At 35.5% G+C, this 20218-nt stretch overlaps 1 protein-coding gene across 10 annotated transcripts in view; it reads left to right on the forward strand.

Moving 5' to 3' along the window:
* TCF12 (transcription factor 12) overlaps positions 1-20218 on the forward strand; it is a 390963-nt gene that overhangs the window by 309950 nt on the left and 60795 nt on the right. The window contains exon 1 of one of the 10 annotated variants that reach the window (XM_061157241.1): positions 18566-18719. The exons of 7 other annotated variants lie outside the window; for them this stretch is intronic. In XM_061157241.1, coding sequence (XP_061013224.1) covers positions 18651-18719 — 69 coding nt within the window. In that variant the 5' untranslated portion in view covers positions 18566-18650. Of the gene's footprint in view, positions 1-18565; positions 18720-20218 lie in introns of those variants that run through there. 2 more of the 10 variants (XM_061157238.1, XM_061157239.1) reach the window with 2 other exon arrangements.

A 20218-nucleotide genomic window follows, 5' to 3' on the forward strand; every position in this document is an offset into this window, starting at 1 on the left:
TTGTCTAAAACAAAGGGAATTAAAAATACCAGTTTTCTATTTGGATGCTTTTACTGAATATATTTAATTCATAGGCTTTTACAATGTGTATTGTTTAAAAATGGGTATAAAAATGAAAACGGACTATGTATATTTTATTTCATGGTCATTTGTAGATCTTACTTCCCAAACTAGAAACTTCACCGTAATATTTCAGATATCACAGTTTGCTGCTGGTTCAGTCAGTCTTTAGTCATCTATAAAATGCATGTTACTTTTACCAAAGAAAGTAGAAGAGCTAGGTTAGTACTGCATCGCTTACACAGCTCTGGAAAAAACAGGCAGGGTTACTTAACATGCCAAACTTGGATAACTACATAATTTGACCACAGATTGTTGGCTAGAGGCCTTTTCTTTTTGGAAGCCATGCTACATATTTAAGTGTCATAGTTACAAACCTTAGCTCTTCTGTTCCTCTCTGCAGAACAACTGAATGATAATTTCTGTCTGTGGATAAAGGTCTGGTAGCAGTGTATTGACCTTATTAAAGCAGTATGGTCAGTGAGGTTAAGAAAACAGCATGTTCAGATCTGCTGTCTGAGTTATTGATTGGTTGTATGACCCTGGACTTGTCAGCCCTTGAGAAGTTTGGACTAAGTTCCTTTCAGGTCTAAAATGTTACATTCTTAGGATTTTAAAATTAATATGCTCAGTACATAACCAAAAGGCATAATGGGCATAGTTTTCTTCTTACTGTTGCAGTTAGGGGGACCCCTTCCAGGGCCCGAAACTGGGCTCTTGTCTAACACTCGGAAATGAATTGTCCGAGGAGACACATGCTGACAAAGCAAGAGATTTTATTGGGAAAGGGCACCTGGGTGGAGAGCAGTAGGTAAGGGAACCCAGGAGAACTGCTCTGCCGCATGGCTCGCAGTCTTGGGTTTTATGGTGATGGGATTCATTTCCAGGTAGTCTTTGGCCAATCATTCTAATTCAGTCTTTCCTGGTGGCGCACGCATCACTCAGCCAAGATGGATGCTAGCAAGAGGGATTCTGGGAAGTGGACAGACACGCGGTGTTTCCTTTTGACCTTTCCCGAACTCTTCCGGTTGGTGGTGGCTTATTAGTTCTGTATTCCTTATCAGGATCTCCTGCCATAAAACAACTCATGCAAATGGTTACTATGGTGCCTGGCCAGGGTGGGCGGTTTCAATCAGTGTGCTTCCCCTAACATTACCAGTGAAAAAATGGTGTTCTTAAATTAAACATGTTAAGTTTTCCACTTGTTTCTCTAGACAGGTTGAAATATTGAACAAAGTGAACTTTTGTAGCAGCAACTATAGAGCGATAGATACCTGGAAATTGAATTTGATCATACACACACCATCATTGCCTGCAGGGAACTAGTGTGACAAACAAGCATTTAGTGAATTAATTGTATATATTTCAGTGAGGCAAGTAAAAGTGTGTACCAAGTACTCTGGAAACAGTAAGTGTTAACCCTGCCTTGGGAAGTACTAATGGCATCAGGAGTTGATGTTTGAACTCTGACAAGATTAGCAGCAGTTGATACAAATAAAAAGCATAGACATGTGAAAAAAAATAAACACATTCAAAAGCCACATCTAGAAGTACAGCCTTAACTGAGTTCTATACCCAATACAGCCTTCATGCATTTCCTATAAGGCAGGCCCACTCTCCCATCTAGAGACGATTGAGGAATACATAAGACCAACTCAGATATGAAAAGGGGTGAATTGTTACGGGAGTCTAGCTTGGATAAAAGCCTGAAGCTTCCTGGCCGATAGCTGATAGGAGGCATTTGTAGTTGTTAGGATCATCTGGGAGTCTTCCTGAGGCATGAGTGTGCTTGGACTTTGCAGGATGTCATCCTTCCTTTTTAGGGCTCCTGAACCTCCCCCTCCTCCGCTCACCACTAACTTTAGTCTTTGTTCTTTGTATGTACACAAGCTGTTTTTCATCTGTATCAGATCTTTACTGAAATAAAACATTTGAGGAAATTTTGAAACACTGGATAGGGATTGAAGGCAATTGTGGTTTGTTTCCTAGTAATTTGTGGGCAAAGTTGAAACATTTGCATTGTATTTGTTACCTTCCTTTACAGTCTCAATGTCACTTTGTTAGAATAACACATATCTTACATGTGTGGGGTTCTGTGCTAACCATTATCTGTATCATCTTAATCTTTAACTTCGTCACGCAAATATACAACAAATACCCTCTTCTTACAAATGAGGAAATTGAGACTCAGATATTAACTTGTCCAGGATTACACATACAGCCAAAAATTACAACCTAACTTAATATCAAAGACCATTTTCTTTTTAATTTGAATGTTAAAGCATATTGTGAATTTTGGCATACTCATAATATGCCTTGGTATATTAAATTTAAAACAGTTTATTCTGTCAGTTATGTTTTTCTTGATCAAACTTATTCATTGCTTTCTTATATAAAGACCTACCACCATCTGAAAGGATGATATAGAAAACTAGCACATACTTCCTCGTCAAGCAGATGGGTTTTGTCTGGCCTCAGCTGCTTTTTGTTTTGTAGTCTTAGAGAATGCTTTTAAGTTCCCTGAACACCAAGTTTCTGTTTGTGAAAGGAGATAGTAATGCTTATCTCAAATGTTAGTACATGGGCATTTTGTGCCTAACATGTGCCTGGTATATAATAGATACTCAGTAAATGTTCCTTTTTTTTTTCTAGTTCCTATCACTACAGCCTGAAGTTTAAAGGAATTTTTACCATTTCATGTTACCCTCCCCCCCTTTTCTTTTTACCGAGTCATGGGATTTTAGTTCCCCAACCAGGGATTGAACCTTCGGAAGTGAGAGTCCTAACCACTGGACATCCAGGGCATTCCCATACCATACTTTGTTGAAAAGCAAGGAAAAGTTTGAAAACGTAAATATTATGATTATTTTAAAAAACGTAATATATGTACTTGGAACATTGTAAGTAGTAAATTGTAGCTGCTGTTGTTAAGAAAGCATTTATTTTCAGAAAAGAAACCCATAAAAGGAGGGGAAATTTGTTGAATCAATTCCTGCTTAGAATTCATGCTAATTATTTTTTGTTTTCTGAAGTATCAAGAGTCTGTACTTTCTTCTTCCCTTTATTCTATCATTGGTTGAACATCTTTATGGTCCTCTGAAGCATTTTTCAGATAGAGGGAAGTTTATTTGTTCTTTATTTCTTGACTTGATGTTAGTATTTCCAAACAAAGATCCTTTTTTTTTTTTTAATATGCTGCAGAAAATGCAGAATCAAAAAAAAAAAAGAAAATGCAGAATCCTGAAATAAGAAAGACATGATACACTTTGCAGATTTTTATCACCAGAAAGTAAACACCTAGTCAAATTTCAGAATGCCTTTAGACCCAAATTGTGATCTTGTTCAATAGCATTTGAAAACATCTTTTGAACAACTTGTCATGCCCTGCATCAAAATGACAAATCTTAATTCATTTTCAGTGTAACTGATGTTGACTTAAAAAGTAGTCAAAACCTAAAATTTAAGAATTATTTTTTATTTGGTAGAGATTTTTAGGACTTCAATGTCTGTGACATCCTTGTTTACTGATTTGGCGGGAAATACTGCATTTCTTCCTGGTTTAGAGTCCCATGCATAGACTGATGACTATTTGTTTCTTGGTCAAATAGGCTAGTCTTTGTCCTCTGTCTGTAAGTATGTATATATTATTTAACAAAAGGTATAACAGTTTATCAAATAATTGCTTTGCTTTGATTTTTTTGAGAGTTAAACTCCAAAGTGTATTTTATCTCCCCTGCCATTATGAAAAAAAATTTTTCTGATATTTTGCCCATAAGAAACTTTATTGTTTCTTAGATAAATCAAAGTAACTTACACACCACTTTTTCTTGCTTTGCTGTGGACAGTTATAGAGATCTATAACTTTTGGATTGGTCATTGAATGTAGTTTAGGAAATGATTGCTTCCTTTCTCCCAAACTTTTGTGGGAATTAATTTTGTTAGGAATGGCTTTTTTTAATTAATGTGGTTATTTTGTCATTTTTAATACTGAATTTCCTATTTTAGGGACACCCCTTGAGATGAACTGGAGATGTTTTGAGTTGTTTCTAAATCACAGAGACCACTAAACATGTCTAAAGATCTAGCATTCTCATGTACATACTAAATATAATTAGTAAAAACATTAAATAGATAAAGTCAGGATATTAAATTCTGAGAGTGGCTAAAGTGAGGATTTTTTTTTTTTTTTTTAAGTGAGGATTTTTTAATAGGAAAGAGAACAAATACAACTCTCTGGAGCTGATAGAAATTAATAACTTAGAAAATCACCACTTAAAAGATTGGTGGTTATCTGAACCAGTAAGAAAAAATCAAGGATTAGAGAACTCTAGAGACATTGTTTACCTCCAGTTTATCCACAAGAATAGTGAGATGAGCAGCAAGTACTATAATTTCAAAGAGAATGTTCTCTGGAAGTCACTAGGAAGCTAGAGTAACTTTTTATAGACAGTTGATTGAGTCCCAACTAGCAAGAATCCTAGTGATTCTAGAATAAATAGTATTTACAGGCAGCACCAGCTTCAGCTGAACTTCATAAAGTGAACACTCCAGTTTCTGAACACGAGTTGGAATAGCTGTTTGCTTAGCTCCTTTAGCTGACAATCCTGTAGGATATACAACTAGGTACTTAAGAGTGTTATTTCAGACTGTTAGATAATCTGTCTCTATTTGAAGGCTACCTCTATATAAAATTTTTCAAGTGGCTGATTCTCTGACCTCATAGGTCCTTCTAGCAGAAAAATCTTAGTATCTAAAAGGAATGGTTCCATAGTCCATTCCAAACTTATACTCAGTTTAGTTATTGAATGAAAGATTTTCTTCATACATTAGTGAGAAGAAATAGCCACTGTTTATACTGACAGTAACTACTGTTCAGAACAGTGTCAGACTTGTATCAGTGTAGATAACGGGCTTTTAATCCATATTTCTAAGATGTTCGTTTTTGTGACAAGCCAGCCCATATTTGATGTTTGTACTGATGTGATGGTTATTTTCTGACCTTTCTTTGTAAAGAAGAAAGAACATGCTGAATTTCACCAGCTTTTGCAATTTATTGAACTCCTCAGCTGCTGTATTTTAGATCTTTGAGACTTTACAAACCAGATGTAAGATAGGACCCAGTGTGTGTGTGTGAGAGAGAAAGAGATTTGTATGGCTTTTAAAGTGTAAAGTATTAGTTGCTCAGTCGTGTCTGACTCTTTGTGACCCTGTGAACTGGAATCCTCCAGGCTCCTCTGTCCATGGGATTTTCCAGGCAAGAATACTGTAGTGAATTGCCATTTCCTTCTCCAAGGGATCTTCCTGACCCAGTGTTCGAACCTGGGTTTCCTGTATTGCAGGCAGCTTCTTTACCGTCTGAGCCACCAGGGAAGCCCATAAAGGATATGTGGTTGAATTCTATAAATGCTTTTAGATTTTTAAGCCCACTGATGTGTCATTCAACATCAGTAAAACCATAAAGTTTTTTTGGTTTTGTTTTTTATCTAATAAAATAGAGGATTATTTCTTCAAGTATAGGAAAGAAGGTATAAATTAAGAAGCTCCGAATTTTACCACTGGGGATGTTTAGGGCTCTAGATTTTATTCCAAGTTAGGGAAGATATTTACATCCTAAGTAATTTGATGACATGAAATTTGCCATCACTAATATTCCTTTTGTTTAACTAGTGATGATTTTAGTTTGAAAAGTCATTTACTGCACTCCTATAATAATTTCAAGGACTGTAGGACGTCCCTGGTGGTGCAGTTGACAGGGATCTACCTGCCCATGCAGAGGATACGGGTTTGACGCCTGGTCTGGGAAGATTCCACATGTTGAGGAGCAGCTGGCCCCTGCACCATAACTATTGACACCCACACGACTAGAACCCAAGAACCACAACTACTGAGCCTGTGTGCCACAACAACTGACGCTTGCATGTTTAGAGCCTGTGCTCTGCAATAAGAGAAGCCACCCCCGGTAAAGCCCACACAAAGCATCGAAGACCCAACACAGCAGAATAAGTGAATAAAAATTTTTTTAAATAATTTCAAGGAATGTAATGTATACTGTATAGATAAGTTCATAGTTAGACCTCTAAGAATTTTAAAAACACTTCTAGCTCCAGGATGGTTTCTTATTCTCCACCCCCGACCCACGCCGCCCTGTGTTTGTATTCATTGAACAAATTTTAAATGGAATAATATTTTTTAAAATTTTGACTGTGCTGAGTCTTTACTTGGACAATGTGGGCACCTCTTTTTTTTTTTTTTTAAATGTGGGCACCTCTTTAATTGCAGAGTCCAGGCTTAGTTACCTCAAGACATGTGGGATCTTAGTTCCCCAGTCAGGGATTGAATCCACATTCCGCCCACTGGAAGGCAAATTCTTAACCACTGGACTTCAGGAAAGTCCCTAAACAAATTTTAAAGGGTTAGCCCTTCAAAGTTTTGGGTTTTTTTAAATTTTTTAATTACCTGCATTTAATTTAATATATAAACCAATATAGGAGAAGGGGATGACAGAGGATGAGATGGTTGGATGGCATCACTGACTCTATGGACATGAGTTTGAGCAAGCTCCAGGAGTTGGTGTTGGACAGGGAAGCCTGGCGTGCTGCAGCCCATGGGGTCACAAAGAATCGGACATGACTGAGTGACTGAACTGAACTGAATGACCCAATATATCTGTAATATGGCAATATTTTATTAATTTTCAAAAATAATTTGGTTCTAGAAGTTGTTTCTGGGAAATTTGCACAACCAAAATTTAGAAAGTAAAACTTAACTTGTAAAATCAGGTGGTGAACCATATTTGGCCACAACTGTCGATGGGCATGAGTTTGAGTAAACTCTGGGAGTTGGTGATGGACAAGGGAGGCCTGGCGTGCTGCAGTTCATGGGGTCGCAAAGAGTCAGACACGACTGAGTGACTGAACTGAACTGAATGATTTGTGAACCCCTGCGTTAGACTTAAAGAACATAAGTTAAGTATATGCCTAGAGTAGATATATTCTTACCTTCATAAATCTACTTCCTATGAAAAGCAGACCCAAAGAGAAACAAAATAAATAAAATTAAGTATTTTTTTAGACATGTACCATGTTTTTTGTTTGTTTGCTTTTAGATCCATTACTTGATACTCATTAGTCCCTTCATCATTTGCTTAAGTTCCTGGGCACATACAGACTTTCCAGGACAGTTATTTGCCCTAAAATGTACCTGACTAGGATAGTTGAAGGAACTTCATATATAAAGTAGGTGCTATGATGTCATAATTTTTCTAGAACTTAAATGTCATTTTAGGTGATAATATACAGAATAGTTTATGGCATCAAAACTAAGTCCATGTAGAGATATATTATTAAATGTTTATTTGAAACAGTTGAGTTCAAAAAGTAATTTAAGTTTGATATAAACAACTCTACTATAATTTTTTCCTTGAACTTAACATATACATGTCCCCAGTCACCATATTTTCTACCCTGGTTCAACTTCCTCATAGAACCCAAAGCTAAAAAGGTAGTTCCTGGTAGCTTGAGAATCAGTTTGAACCCACGTGTGCTTGTGAAACAGATTGCATTCAAACATAACATGTCTCTCTCTAAACATAAAAGCTACATTCAGAACTTGAGAATCTTTACTCAGATGACTAGAAAACTAACTTTTTTGTTGTTAACATCTATAAATTTAAGTGAATATTTATGGTTCTTATTTTGTTAGTTTTTTGATGGCTAGTGTTAATAAGAAATAATACTTAATAAGTAATAAAACTTAAGGCAGGAGGAGAAGGGGACCACAGAGGATGAGATGGTTGGGTGGCATCACTGACTTTTGATGGACATGAGTTTGAGCAATCTCCGGAAGTTGGTGATGGACAGGGAAGCCTGGTGTGCTGCAGTCCATGGGGTAGCAAAGAGTCGGACACAACTGAGCAACTGTAGTGAACTGAATAAAGCTCAAGTTTTTCTGACTTGAACTTGATAATTTTTTAAATGTCATTATATTGACATTATTTGAAGTCAAGCTATCAATATCTTTTCAACATCATCAAAAGATACTTGTAAATTTTAAAAATCAGTCATTTGAATGAGAATTAGAAATTCATTGCTATTAGCGTGGAATGTGTTTAGTAAATCTCCACTGAGGTTTAATTCATGCAAATTCAAATTCATTCATTCAGGTAAATTCATTCTATTAAAGTTAGTGACTATAGAGTGCTTATTGTGAATTAAAAATTCTTCTAGGCTTTAGATGTTTAAGTAACAATAAACCATGGACCTCATACTCTGTCTTCAAGATGCTTATAGTCAAAGATCACTTTGATCTTTGGAAATAAGCTAAGTTTAAAATTTATTTCATTTGAGAAATTACTACCCTCTGGGAATGTAGTGGAGTATCCAGGACATGCTTTTTGAATTAAATTAAGAGGATAAAAATAAATACTGTGAAGCAATTATTTTATGTTATCTATAACAGGGAACATCATCTGTTAATGACTTTCTGCTCCAAGCTGTACCTTTCAGCTTCCTCCTACTCTGACTGTTCAGATCATCAAAAATAAGTTAACTTGCTTTTTTGGTACAAAATACTGAACTATTTGTCCTATTTTTTCCCCCTCAGTTAGGGCTTCCCCATCGCTCAGTTGGTAAAGAATCCGCCTGCAAAGCCGGAGACCCCGGTTCAGTTCCTGAGTTGGGAAGATCCCCTGGAGAAGGGATAGGCTACCCACTCCAGTATTCTTGGGCTTCCCTTGTGGCTCAGCTGGTAAAGGATCTGCCTGCAATGCAGGAGACCTGGGCTTGATCCCTGGGTTGGGAAGATCCCCTGGAGAAGGGAAAGGCTACCCACTCCAGTATTCTGGTCTGGAGAATTTCATGGACTGTATAGTCCACGGGGTCGCAAAGAGTCAGAGTGAGCGACTTTCACTTTTACTTTCCCTCAGTTGTGCAGTACTCCTAGTTACACACAATAATAGGAATAGATTTGTGCTCCAAATGGTAAATTACCAGTAATGCAGCTATTAACTCTGCAGTGTGCAAGGACTGATGTAATTAACAATGCATGATCATGATCTTCATAGGGCAGATCACTATGGAAAACTGTAATACAGGAAACCTTTCTTTAAAGGGAAAAAAGTTACAGTTTCATTGATATAAAAGTAAAACAGTTGTTATTTTCCCATACTAAAATTATCTTCAAGAATGATCATTTCTTACCACCTGTTGCTATCTTCATTATCCAAATCACTTTTATCTCTCTGCTGAATTAAGGAAGCATCTTCCCAACTGGGGCTTCCCAGGTAGCTCAGTGGTGAGTGTAGGAGATGCAGGAGACCTGTGTTTGATCCTTGGGTCGGGAAGATCCCCTGGAGGAGGAAATGGAAACCCACTCCAGTATTCTTACCTGGAGAGAGGCAAAAGAAAATTCCATGGACAGAGGAGCCTGGGAGGCTACAGTCCATGGGGTCGCAAAGAGTCAGACGCAACTGAGCAAGCACACACGCACTTCCCAATTGACCTCCCAGTTTTCCTTAAATCATTTTTTTTAACATAGGCCAATCCTTTTAACATTTAAGTCAGATGATACCCTTCTGCTCAAAATTCTCCAGTAGCATCTCTTATCACTGTAAAACCAAAGTCCTTAAAATGGTTTTCAAGATCCTTGTTATCTGTTCCCTGCTACCCCCCAGACTTCATCTTCAACTAATTTATCCCTCTAGCCTTCCCACCCTTAGTACCTATATAGCTAGTTTCCTTAATATTTTTCTCTTTGATCACCTGTCAGTTTATCAGTGGAGAATCTTTCCTGACCATCTTGTATAAAATGGCAACATGCCCCATATTCCCCTCTTTCCTTTCCTGCTATGTTTTTCTCTGAAACATTTACTGCCATCTGATGTACTAAGTGTTAGTCGCTCAGTCGTGCTCGACTCTTTGCAACCTCATGTACTGCAGCCCACCAGGCTCCTCTGTCCATGAGATGTACTATAGTTTGTTTATTCTTTATCTGTTTCACCCAGGAGAATCTTGGTACTTTCATTGTTTATTGCTTTATCAGAATACTTATGTTGTTTATTGCTTTATCAGCAACTGCTAGGTACATACTAGATGCTCAGTGAGTATTTGTTGAATAAATAAACAAACTCAGATGACAGCCATAGTTCTTTCTTCCTGGATCATACTCATTTGACTTAGGAGGTATAAACAACATACTGGAAAATCTGAAATTAACATATCCTTCAGAAGAACTAGATATATTTTAGCTATATACTATAAAATGTTTAACATACTTAGACTTTGTAAAAGCTTTTCAGGGAGTAGTGGAAGAATAAGCTCCAGTTTTTCATCAGAAAGGTGGAAGTCTTTTCTGTGGCAAAGATCACTGAAATTCTTCCCATTTACATAGACCTAGTCTTTCTCTCAGTTAGATACATCATAGCTAGGAAGACCTGCATTTGGTTGTTCATGTGTGGTCTAAGCATTTAGCATTTAATACTTGTGATCCTGTATTTATATTACCTTTATTCCAATTTTAGTAGTAGTAACACAGTTGAAATTTTTTTTATCGATCAGTCATTTCAGTCTGAAATAATCAGTGTTAGAGCAGTCCAGTATTCCTCAAGATCACACAGCTGTAAAGGCACTGCGGTCCCTCTACCTGCTTTTCACTCTCTATTCTCCTGTTATACCCTGTAAACTGTCCACCTTGCATATTCATTACAGCCACCTTTGTTTATAACCCACAGAACAGTCTCTGTTATGATCTACAATGTTCTCCAGCCAAAAGGCACAAAGAAGCAAACAACAGGCCCAAGTTCTTCATTACAGAAGAGTGCAGAGGCCACAGCCTGCTTAGTTAAGATGGGCTCTCTTGAGTTAAAGATTGACTCCTTAACTCTTTGTTGCCTGATGAAATTATAACAAAGCCATCTCTGTAGAGGCTTACATGTTTATTTGAAGAATATGGCCAAAAAATCTTTAATTTTCATGGTGATGCTATAGTAAACATAAAATGTCTGACCTGTAGGTTAAACTGCACATTATTAAGAAATCAAAATTGTATTGAGCTGATTAGATGACAGAGTTAGGTAGGAGTTGTTACCTGTTGGTAAGATGTCAGCTCTTCTTAATTGTTTTGTTTTTACAGTTTTTCCTAGACACTATAGAGCTGTTTAAAAAGATGTTAGTTTTAAATGAAAATATTATTAGACAATGGAAATATATAAACCCCTTGTAAAGATAATTTATTTGCAAGTATATAAATGTTGTTAGAAGACAAAAAGCATTTTGATTCTTAGATTAGAATTGAGAAGTTATAATTATGTTTTTTGATTCCCTTCCTGATCAGTCTTTCATTTTATGTGAGACTGTAGGCTTTTAACTGTGCCACTCAAAGGTATGATTATAAAAATACAATATAAAATTGGTGTGTTAACATTAGGTATCATCTATGCCAGTGAGTCTTAATCTGAGTTTTCAAAGTTAATAATAGAAGATGTAAATCTTTCAGAAACCTAACGAATTGTGTAACTTACTGAAATAAATTATCCATGCTGTTGAAAACATCAGATTTCTTTCACTAAAATTCTTTCAGCCCAGCATGGCAATGCTTCGTTTTAATCAGAAGTTCTGAATGGAAGTTGCATGTTTGTTTTTTTGGTTTTTTTAACAGGGAAAAATATTATAACTCAATAAAAAAGTTTGGGAGAAAAAAATCTTTCAAAATAAGAATTCAGTGCTTTGGGGTGGAGTAGATAATAAAAGGTTTTATTGGTGGTGAAATGGCTAGGAGATCTTTGGCCTAGTTTAATGCCTGTGTTTTCCAGAAATGGAAACTTAGAGACATTCAGTGACCTCGCCTATGCTCTCATGCCTCCTCAGAGGCAGAGCTAAAACCTAAGTCCCTGTCTTCTGACTCCCAGTCCAGTGCTCTTTTTCATCATATGGTATGACTCAGTGTCTGAAACCTGAGCAACCTGTCTCATGTTACAGAGGACTAATAAACGATAGGGAGAATTATTCTGCCCTTCTGTAAGTACTTGTGATAAAGATACATAGAACAAGTAGCTTAATGCATTTTTTTCTTTCAGTTTTGTGACTGGTTCTCAATCTTTCTGGTAAGGGCCACTTGTTGGGGTGGTGTATTGCCTTTACCAGTGAAGCATACTAAGCATTACTGAAACTTTTAATTCATTTTGCTTTGAACTGACACCATCTCCCATCTCCCCCCCTGTTGATTATACCCTCCTCAGATGTATTTTCAAACTAAAGTATTGTTTGGTTTTTGTTGAGAATGGTCACCAGAATTTAGTGGTAAGAAATTGTTATTTTTAGGATAGATCTTTTCATAAATTCACAGTCTGCATGATTTCTTCCAGTGAGTATAGCCAAAATGAACTGTACTTAATCATTCAATATATAAGGCAGAGTGATCAGTACTTAACTAATTAGAGGTATGAAGTATTAAAAAATTACTACCACTAGCAAGAATTTTTATTGGAACAAAACAGAGATTAGGAGCCAGAAATAACTTAATGTATAAGTTACTTAAAGTTTCCAGTTGCAGATTCTTGAAATGGCTCTGGGCTAAGATGCAGATGTTACTTCTGGTCTCTTTAAAAATAAATTTAAAATAGACTAGACTATCATGGGACTGTTCCATTTCTCATAAATTGAAAGGAACTGGTGCGTCCCTGCTCAGAAGAAAAAATTACACAGGTCGAAGAAGAAACCAAAAAAAAAAAAAAAAAAGAGGTAGCTCTGCTTAATGGAGAGCTAACTGGACCCAAGATCAAATTGTTTATGGTTTAAAACAATAGTTTTATTTGCTCCTAGTTTTATTTTGTTGTTACCTGACAAGTCAGTAGTGCTGCAGTACCCTGTCCCAGTCTTTAAAGTGCTTCAGAAGTGCTGGTTTATTAAAGAATTTTAAAACCAGGGTGCTCTCCTCAATTTTTTTTTTTTTTTTTTTTTTTTAACCCTCACAAACGTCATTAGGTAGTGCTGTGATTATAGAGCCATCTGCAGGAAAATTACCAAGTTGCAACATGGTTAATGATTCTCTTACCATGTTATTTCAATTGGTAAATGAGAAGTGACAAACTGCAGTTCCTGTGGGGAAAGAAATGGACAGCCAAGAGATGCAGGAATTACTAGGTAGGGGGACTCCCCACTTTAATTTTTCAAAGAAAACTGCTTTGTCATAGTGAGTTCATGATCAAAAGAAACATGCAGTTTGCTTCAGGTTTTACATATTCTCACTAGTTGTAGTTCTGTTTTGTTGAAAGGTATTTAGTGATTGCCTTTAGAAGCTTTGTATGATCTGTTAGTTCTGTTCATGTTAATGACAGAGGGATACTATTTATTTAGCTCAAAAAGACCTGTATTTAATATTCTCTTCCAGGAGGTATAGCTCTTTTTACAGATCCTCATTTTGGTCATATGGTTGTCAAAAGGGGAATTAAACAAGTGTTCTTTTGCCCTATAAGCACAGTTTATATAGCTGACTGTTTACATTGGCTATACATATAAGTGTTTTCTATTTTGTTAATCATCACGCATTTCTAATACTCATGTTAGAGATCTTTGTAAAGAGATGATCAGAAATCTGATGTTCTATGTCTGAGACAGATGATGTGATTTGTGAACTGTAGCATGAATTTTACTCTGCTCTGAGAAGTTGGTGTATGTGTGTGTGTGTGAGTTGCTCCTCACATCCAACCAATATCCAAGTAAACTGTGTACCAGTATTCAGACCAATCTGTAGTGTAACTATAACTCTGATGATTGGTTTGACTGAGATTTGACTCAAAATTAAGTCATAATTGAAACAAATGTTTGAAAATATCATCTGAGGAAAGATCACAAAATCAGGTCTTTCATGTTTAATCTTTTCATACAGTGGAAAGACAGTATTTAGGAGCCTTTTTACTGATTGATTAGCACCAGCAAGATGAGAGTAATATTATTGAATTAGAAGAGGCATTATATGATTCCAGATAAATAGCATTATTATATTTAAACAATAGGTACTGATTGTCAATGGATTGGTCTGAAAGAGATGCATTATTTCGCTAGAGTTTTATGTTCTTTGTTTTTTGCAAAAGTAAATTTTCTATATTGTGAGGATATTAGAAAAAAACAGAAGACCAATTTCCTGACCCTTGGGAATCATTTTATTTACAAAACAGGATATACTAGAAAAATTTGCAATATAATGTTCAGATATAAAAGCCTGGACTCTTTTGGTATCTGATTTGGCATCCGATTTAGTTAAGCAGGCCATCTGAAATACTGCACATTTAGGAGAGAGCATTCATTCACCAGTCATCTTTCTACATGCTAAATAAGGAAGAGGAGACACTAGGGAAGGGTATTTTGCTTTTGTATCTGCCCACTTGTAGATTCTCTTATTTATTGTCCTTTTAAACCTGTCTTCACCCCCCCACCACCTTCCTTACAGCCAATAATGTATTAGTATTTTACTGAGTATTCATAAAGCAGGAAGATATTGAGTTCATCTGTGGGATTATTCACTTATAAACTTTGTTTGGCTTTGTTTTTTGCTCTGGAAGTCTTGTTTTCCAGGAATTAATTCCCTTAGAAATAATGTTGAGACTTTTCATGAGGAATTCTGTGAGTGGGTTTTAGATTTATATTTCTCACCAGATCTTCTGGCCTTTGGTTACACTGGAATGTTGCCTGCTTGTATTAGAAAAATGTACAGTAAGATTGACCACCAACTAGCCTTATTAATTAGTTAATTCAAGATATGTAATAAAATTAAATTGAAATTTTTGTTTAAAAACTTTTTAGAATTTTAGGTCACTCTGGAAACATTCTTGTTGTGGATAGTTTAACAAACAGGTTTGAGAGTTACAGTGATTGGGAATATCAGGGATAAAGAAGAGCTAATAAATTAAAATATTGCATGTGTAATCCAAGGAGATTTTGCATAGCTCTCCAAGGAAGATTTATTTCCCAGTCAACATAAAAATAAGAAGGAAATGGAGGCCTGGAATTTAATCAGAAAGTCTCTACCTAGTAGGTTTTTTGGAAACATTTTTCCCTAAATCTTCAGGAAAGAAGTAAATTGCATAGGCAAAACACATAATAGCATTTTCTTATCTAGTTTAGGTCTGTGCTTAATGATTGTTGGAATGGTAAATAAACATCACATCCTGAACTACAGAGGGTGGGGAAGGGTATTTAAAAGTCAGTGAAATGCAGTAATCCTCAAACCAGGAATCATCAGTTTGCCAATAAAAGATGTATGGCTCCAAGTCATATTTTTTCAGGGTTCTCTGACATTTTCATTAATCATGTTGCCAGTGTGTACAGTAATGCCTGTTTTGCTATGAAAGTTGGTAATTTTTTTTTTTTTTTTTTTTAGATTGTTGGCCTTGGTAGTATGAATGTTGAATTAGATCACATAATCTTAGAAGAACACATAAGTGATTACATAGAATTGTGGGTGGAAACAATTCAGGATAAAAAGTGCACGACAGTTCAGAGCTCCTGTGCAGACTGCACGTCTGTCTGAAATCAGGTTTAAAAAGTGGCCCTGTCTCCAGCTGACTCGTTTTGTCAGACTGAGTCATAGGATTAACCCTTGACATGTTCCTTCAAAAAAAAACAGGCAAAGATTAAACAACTGCATTGACTAGAGCAGCACTTGATCCATCTATATGCATTTTTTCCTGTAATATGATTCTGCTTAGGAAAAAAAATTGTGCTGCAGCTGTTACATAGATTAAATTAGATTTTTTTCAAGAAATATTTTTAAGGAAGCAACAAAGGACTTTATCATGGAAGATAATTTGTAACTGTGATAAGAAAAATGACTGTCTCCATCAACCCGTTTTAAGTTTCCTTTGGGTGAGGCAGACTTCAAAAAGATAGTATTTTGGAGTAACAAAGTTAGAAGACCTTATCATAGCATACAAGTAAAATACAGGAACATTTTATTTAAATTCTGCCAGTTTTCTTGATGACTTGCTGTTTTTGAGGAATAAATTTAATGCCATGTATATGTAAACTCCCACCTTGTCTCTTCTCTCAAGTTTCTACATCCACTCTCAATTTAGACAGTAGTGTATAAGAGTGATTGTGTTGTGGGGGGGTTAATTTAACATATGTATGAATTTTGGATCTGTGTTTTTGAGAGGAAGAATGAAAAGTTGGAAGCAAAAACTTAATTAATTACTGAGCTCTGCTTAGAAACTATTACGTTTCAACCTTCAGGTTTCAGATTTAACAACAGATCTTAGCCAGTTCTTAATAAACTGCTTCAGACCAGCAAAAGAGTATGATACTGTCTGGCCTTTACTCTGATCTTTTTTAACTTAGATATTTGTTTCTGCTTTCAGAATACCGTATAGTTGCCTCTAAAATAAAGGAATTGTTAATAAAATACTCAAATTTTCAATGTGCTTTAATAGCAAAGATTGCACAGTTGGATTTATTATTATGCTGTTTGTTTAACAAACATCATAGTACTGTCTCTTTTCTGGCAAGCCCCAAAGAAGTGAGCCTAACTACTATAGGTGGATTTCTTTTTTTTTAAATCAGTATAAGTTTTCTGTTTGGAGCACTAGTTGTAGGAAAAGACTGTTGAAGTGCCTTGTGGCTCCCCCTTTGCCCCAGTTCTCTACATTTATAGCTAAGAATAGGTTTTTTTACATTTTTAATGATTCAGGGGGAAAAAGGAAATTTTATTTTGGATGGTTGATTGTCCTTTTTTTTTTTTTTTTAAGCTCCGTCAGAGAGAGACTATGTCTATAAAAGACTAAAATTTACTTGAATGGTTTTAAGGCATGACATTGTTAATTGTAAGTCAACGCTTTTTACACAGCTCTCTGAGGATTGAAATGAGTCTTTGTGGTCTCTCAGGAGGGAGGAAGTTACAGACCACTCTGCAGACTGGCATTTTAATGGTCTGTTGTACAGTGATGTTCTTTTGCAGCTGCTGCTTAGCCTTTTCTATATCTGGAGAGTGTAGGGAGGTTTTATTGTTATTCCGACACCATCAGCTTTTAAAACATTATGAACTTAGCTGGCCTTATTGTCTTACTCGGTTTTATTGTTATATTTTAATCAATATTTTTCATAAGAATGGAGAGTTTGGCAGTTCCTCACAGAATATTTCTGGAATATTCCTTTAGAGGAATTCTGCTTCATGAAAGGTGCCTTTAAAAAAAGTGATGTGTCCCCTTTTTGCAGCTTGTGAGCCCTCCTCTGATTATCACAGTTCTGGGAGAACCTCCGAGGCACAGGGAGAAGAGATAATACAAAGAGGTTTTGATGGAGAGGATTGGGGGCAGCAATGCAGGGATGAGAGGGAAGAAAAGTTGTTACTCTGTTTTTCTGGGTTAGAGTGCACACCAAAAGACAAATTGAAAACTTTTTAAGTAACAAGATAGGTTTGTGTGTAAGAAATAAAGTATTTACCAAAAAGAAGTCTAAGACCTTTTGACTTCTAAGTATAATGAATTTTTTAAATCTATGAGACATTCTCACACTGATTATTTTTCCTTTTTGAGAAATTTGAGCATTAGCATAAAAGTTTGAATATATTAAATATTAGTTAAGAATGATAGTAAACTTGAAGGAAAGACTTCTGAGAAATCCGTTTTAGTTTATTAGCAACAGTGAACATTTTGTCTATACATACCAGCCTTTCATCTTTTTATGTAAGGAAAAACAAAACCTTGTTTGTTTTTTCTTTTTAATTATTCAGTTGCTTCGTACATATCCTAGAACAGTGAAATCCATTATAAACTTTCATTTGGTATTATGAGTGAGGAATTTAAGGAGCTTTAGAACTGAAAACCTGTATTAAATATTTATGTTTTAAAAACAGATCATTTATTTTCAAGATAATTTTTTGAATTGTTGGAATGAGTTTTTCATGAAATGTGTTTCTCTCAAATTTTTTCCATACAATTTTTATAACATAAAAAATCATGGTTCTAGCTAGTTGAGAGGTACTTACATGACAGGTCTGCTTTCTCCAGGAAGTGACTTTGTACATGGCTTAACTGTTTAGATCCTTGTTACACATGATTCAGTGTTTCCAAATCCTGATTGCTTGATCATAGTTTATCAAAGTTGGAAGCAACTTTAGGCCATGCCAGATGGTAATATCTTTAGAAGTGTAGCAAGCTAGGTTTCCCTGCTAGAAGTGCTCTAATTTAATTAAAACTAAAAACAGATTAGCATATCTGTCAGTTTGCCTTTCTTTGAGAGAGACTTATATACCATAATATGACAATATTAATAATTCCTTGGGCTATATGCCTCCAGGACACTATATTGCTTTTTATTATTTAGCACTTGTGACTTGTATTTTTTAAAATTCCAAAATTTGTTTTATCAGTGTCCACCACCCTTGCAAGAACTTGATAGAGATTGAAAGAGGTTACTTACAGCATAAACCCTCCCTCTCTGCTCTGTGAGTTGGTTCAGTCCTATTTTGCATAAGTTCCTTTTGAGTAGATCCATGTGTGGATGCATAGTGCTGAAGACTTAACTCTGTTGGGCTGTGTGGATGTATGTGTTAGAGAGAAGCTGTGTGTATTAGCTACAAATAATAACATTTTCAAAATCAACATGTATTGTGCCTATCCTGTCCCTGGAATGGGCAGCAGTTCTTTGATGTATTACTACAATGGGAAAACGGTAAGTCTTTTTCTTTGTTCAGATAGCTTCTTAGTGGCTTGTTTAAGGGAAAGCAGGGTAGATTAATTACTTTTTACTAAAACCTGTGAGGTTTTGTTTTGTCATTTTCTACACTACATTAAGAATGTGTGTTTCTTTGTAAGTAAGGTTGGAAAGTTGTCTTTGACACAGTTACAATAGTTTCTTACTTTTACTTTTAAAATAATATCTGACAAATTCAAGTTTATTTTTTATTTTATTGTTAATGCCTGATGTCTACTAGCAGTGAGCTTCAAACTACATTAGTTTCAACGTTTTCTTATGTTGTAAACATGTAATTTGTATGTAAAATACACATTTAACAGAGAGAAAGAGAAAGAGGGAAGATTGCTTGATGCTTTGTAGATAGAAGGGAAAGATGAAAGTCATCTTGGATATTCATAAAAATAACAAGTATGAAGCTCTGGGAATGATTAGGGAAGCAGTCAGCTAGTGAGGGCCGTATTTCCTGTTTGGAGTTTCGGGTCCAGAGCCTGACTTTACTCGGATACCATCTGTTTCCAATCAGACTAGAATTTTGACCCTGTACAGATTCATAAAATAAATCACTATTTTTCAAAGAATGCATTTATACATCTTCCAAAGAATTTATTTCTAGCCAATTTATAGCACATGCTTCAGTGTTTTAAAATAATACCTTTTTGTGTTGCTAAGTAAAACTTTTCTACTTTTTAATTTCTCAGTATTAATTACATAGTATACTGTTTCCACAGGCAGTATCTTTAAGTCAGAGGATTTTGTATATCCTAAAAAGAAAGTAAACTTCTCTGAAATATTCAGTAGAAGTTATCTTTATAAGATAGTTGATAAACATAAAAATGTTATTGGTGAATAACAATCTTGAGTTTATGTCAGGAATTCGGTTTTTTTCCTCCTTCGTCATTCCAAAACAATGTTTGATCTCAGGTGTTTTATTAAATACATAAATGACTAGTGATTTTTTTTTTTTGGTCATTAATGTAGACATTTTTGGTGTTAATCTTTGAAGTTACCAAGAAATTAATCACATTCATGTTTGTCCCTTCCCTTTTTACCACTTGAAAATGTTGTAAAGTATCATATGGCTTTAACCATGGTACATGAGAACTAAAGAAAGTACTTTTTCATTCTCTGACTGCTTGGTAAGGCCTCTTTGGACTTCGTTAGCATTTGGTTCTTAACTTTTGAGTAAGCTTTCTTAACAGATGACAGTCAAGCCAAAATTTCATAAACTCGTTAAAAAGTGTGTGTTCACACTACCCATATAAACAGAGCTTTGAAGAATGTAAGAGGTAGATTTAGATGCATAGTATAGGTGAAATAATTTGATGTCTATATAATTTCCTTGCCAACTGTCTTTCAAATGTGAAAATATTTTTCTTCTGTGTCCAATTTTAAGTAAAATAGTCTGTTTGAAAATGGTGTGTGTGTGAGTTTAGTAAAATTAATTATACAAGACCCCTGAAGCAGATAGACTATAA

The sequence above is a fragment of the Dama dama genome, chromosome 12, assembly GCF_033118175.1.
Source record: "Dama dama isolate Ldn47 chromosome 12, ASM3311817v1, whole genome shotgun sequence".
NCBI lineage: Eukaryota > Metazoa > Chordata > Mammalia > Artiodactyla > Cervidae > Dama > Dama dama.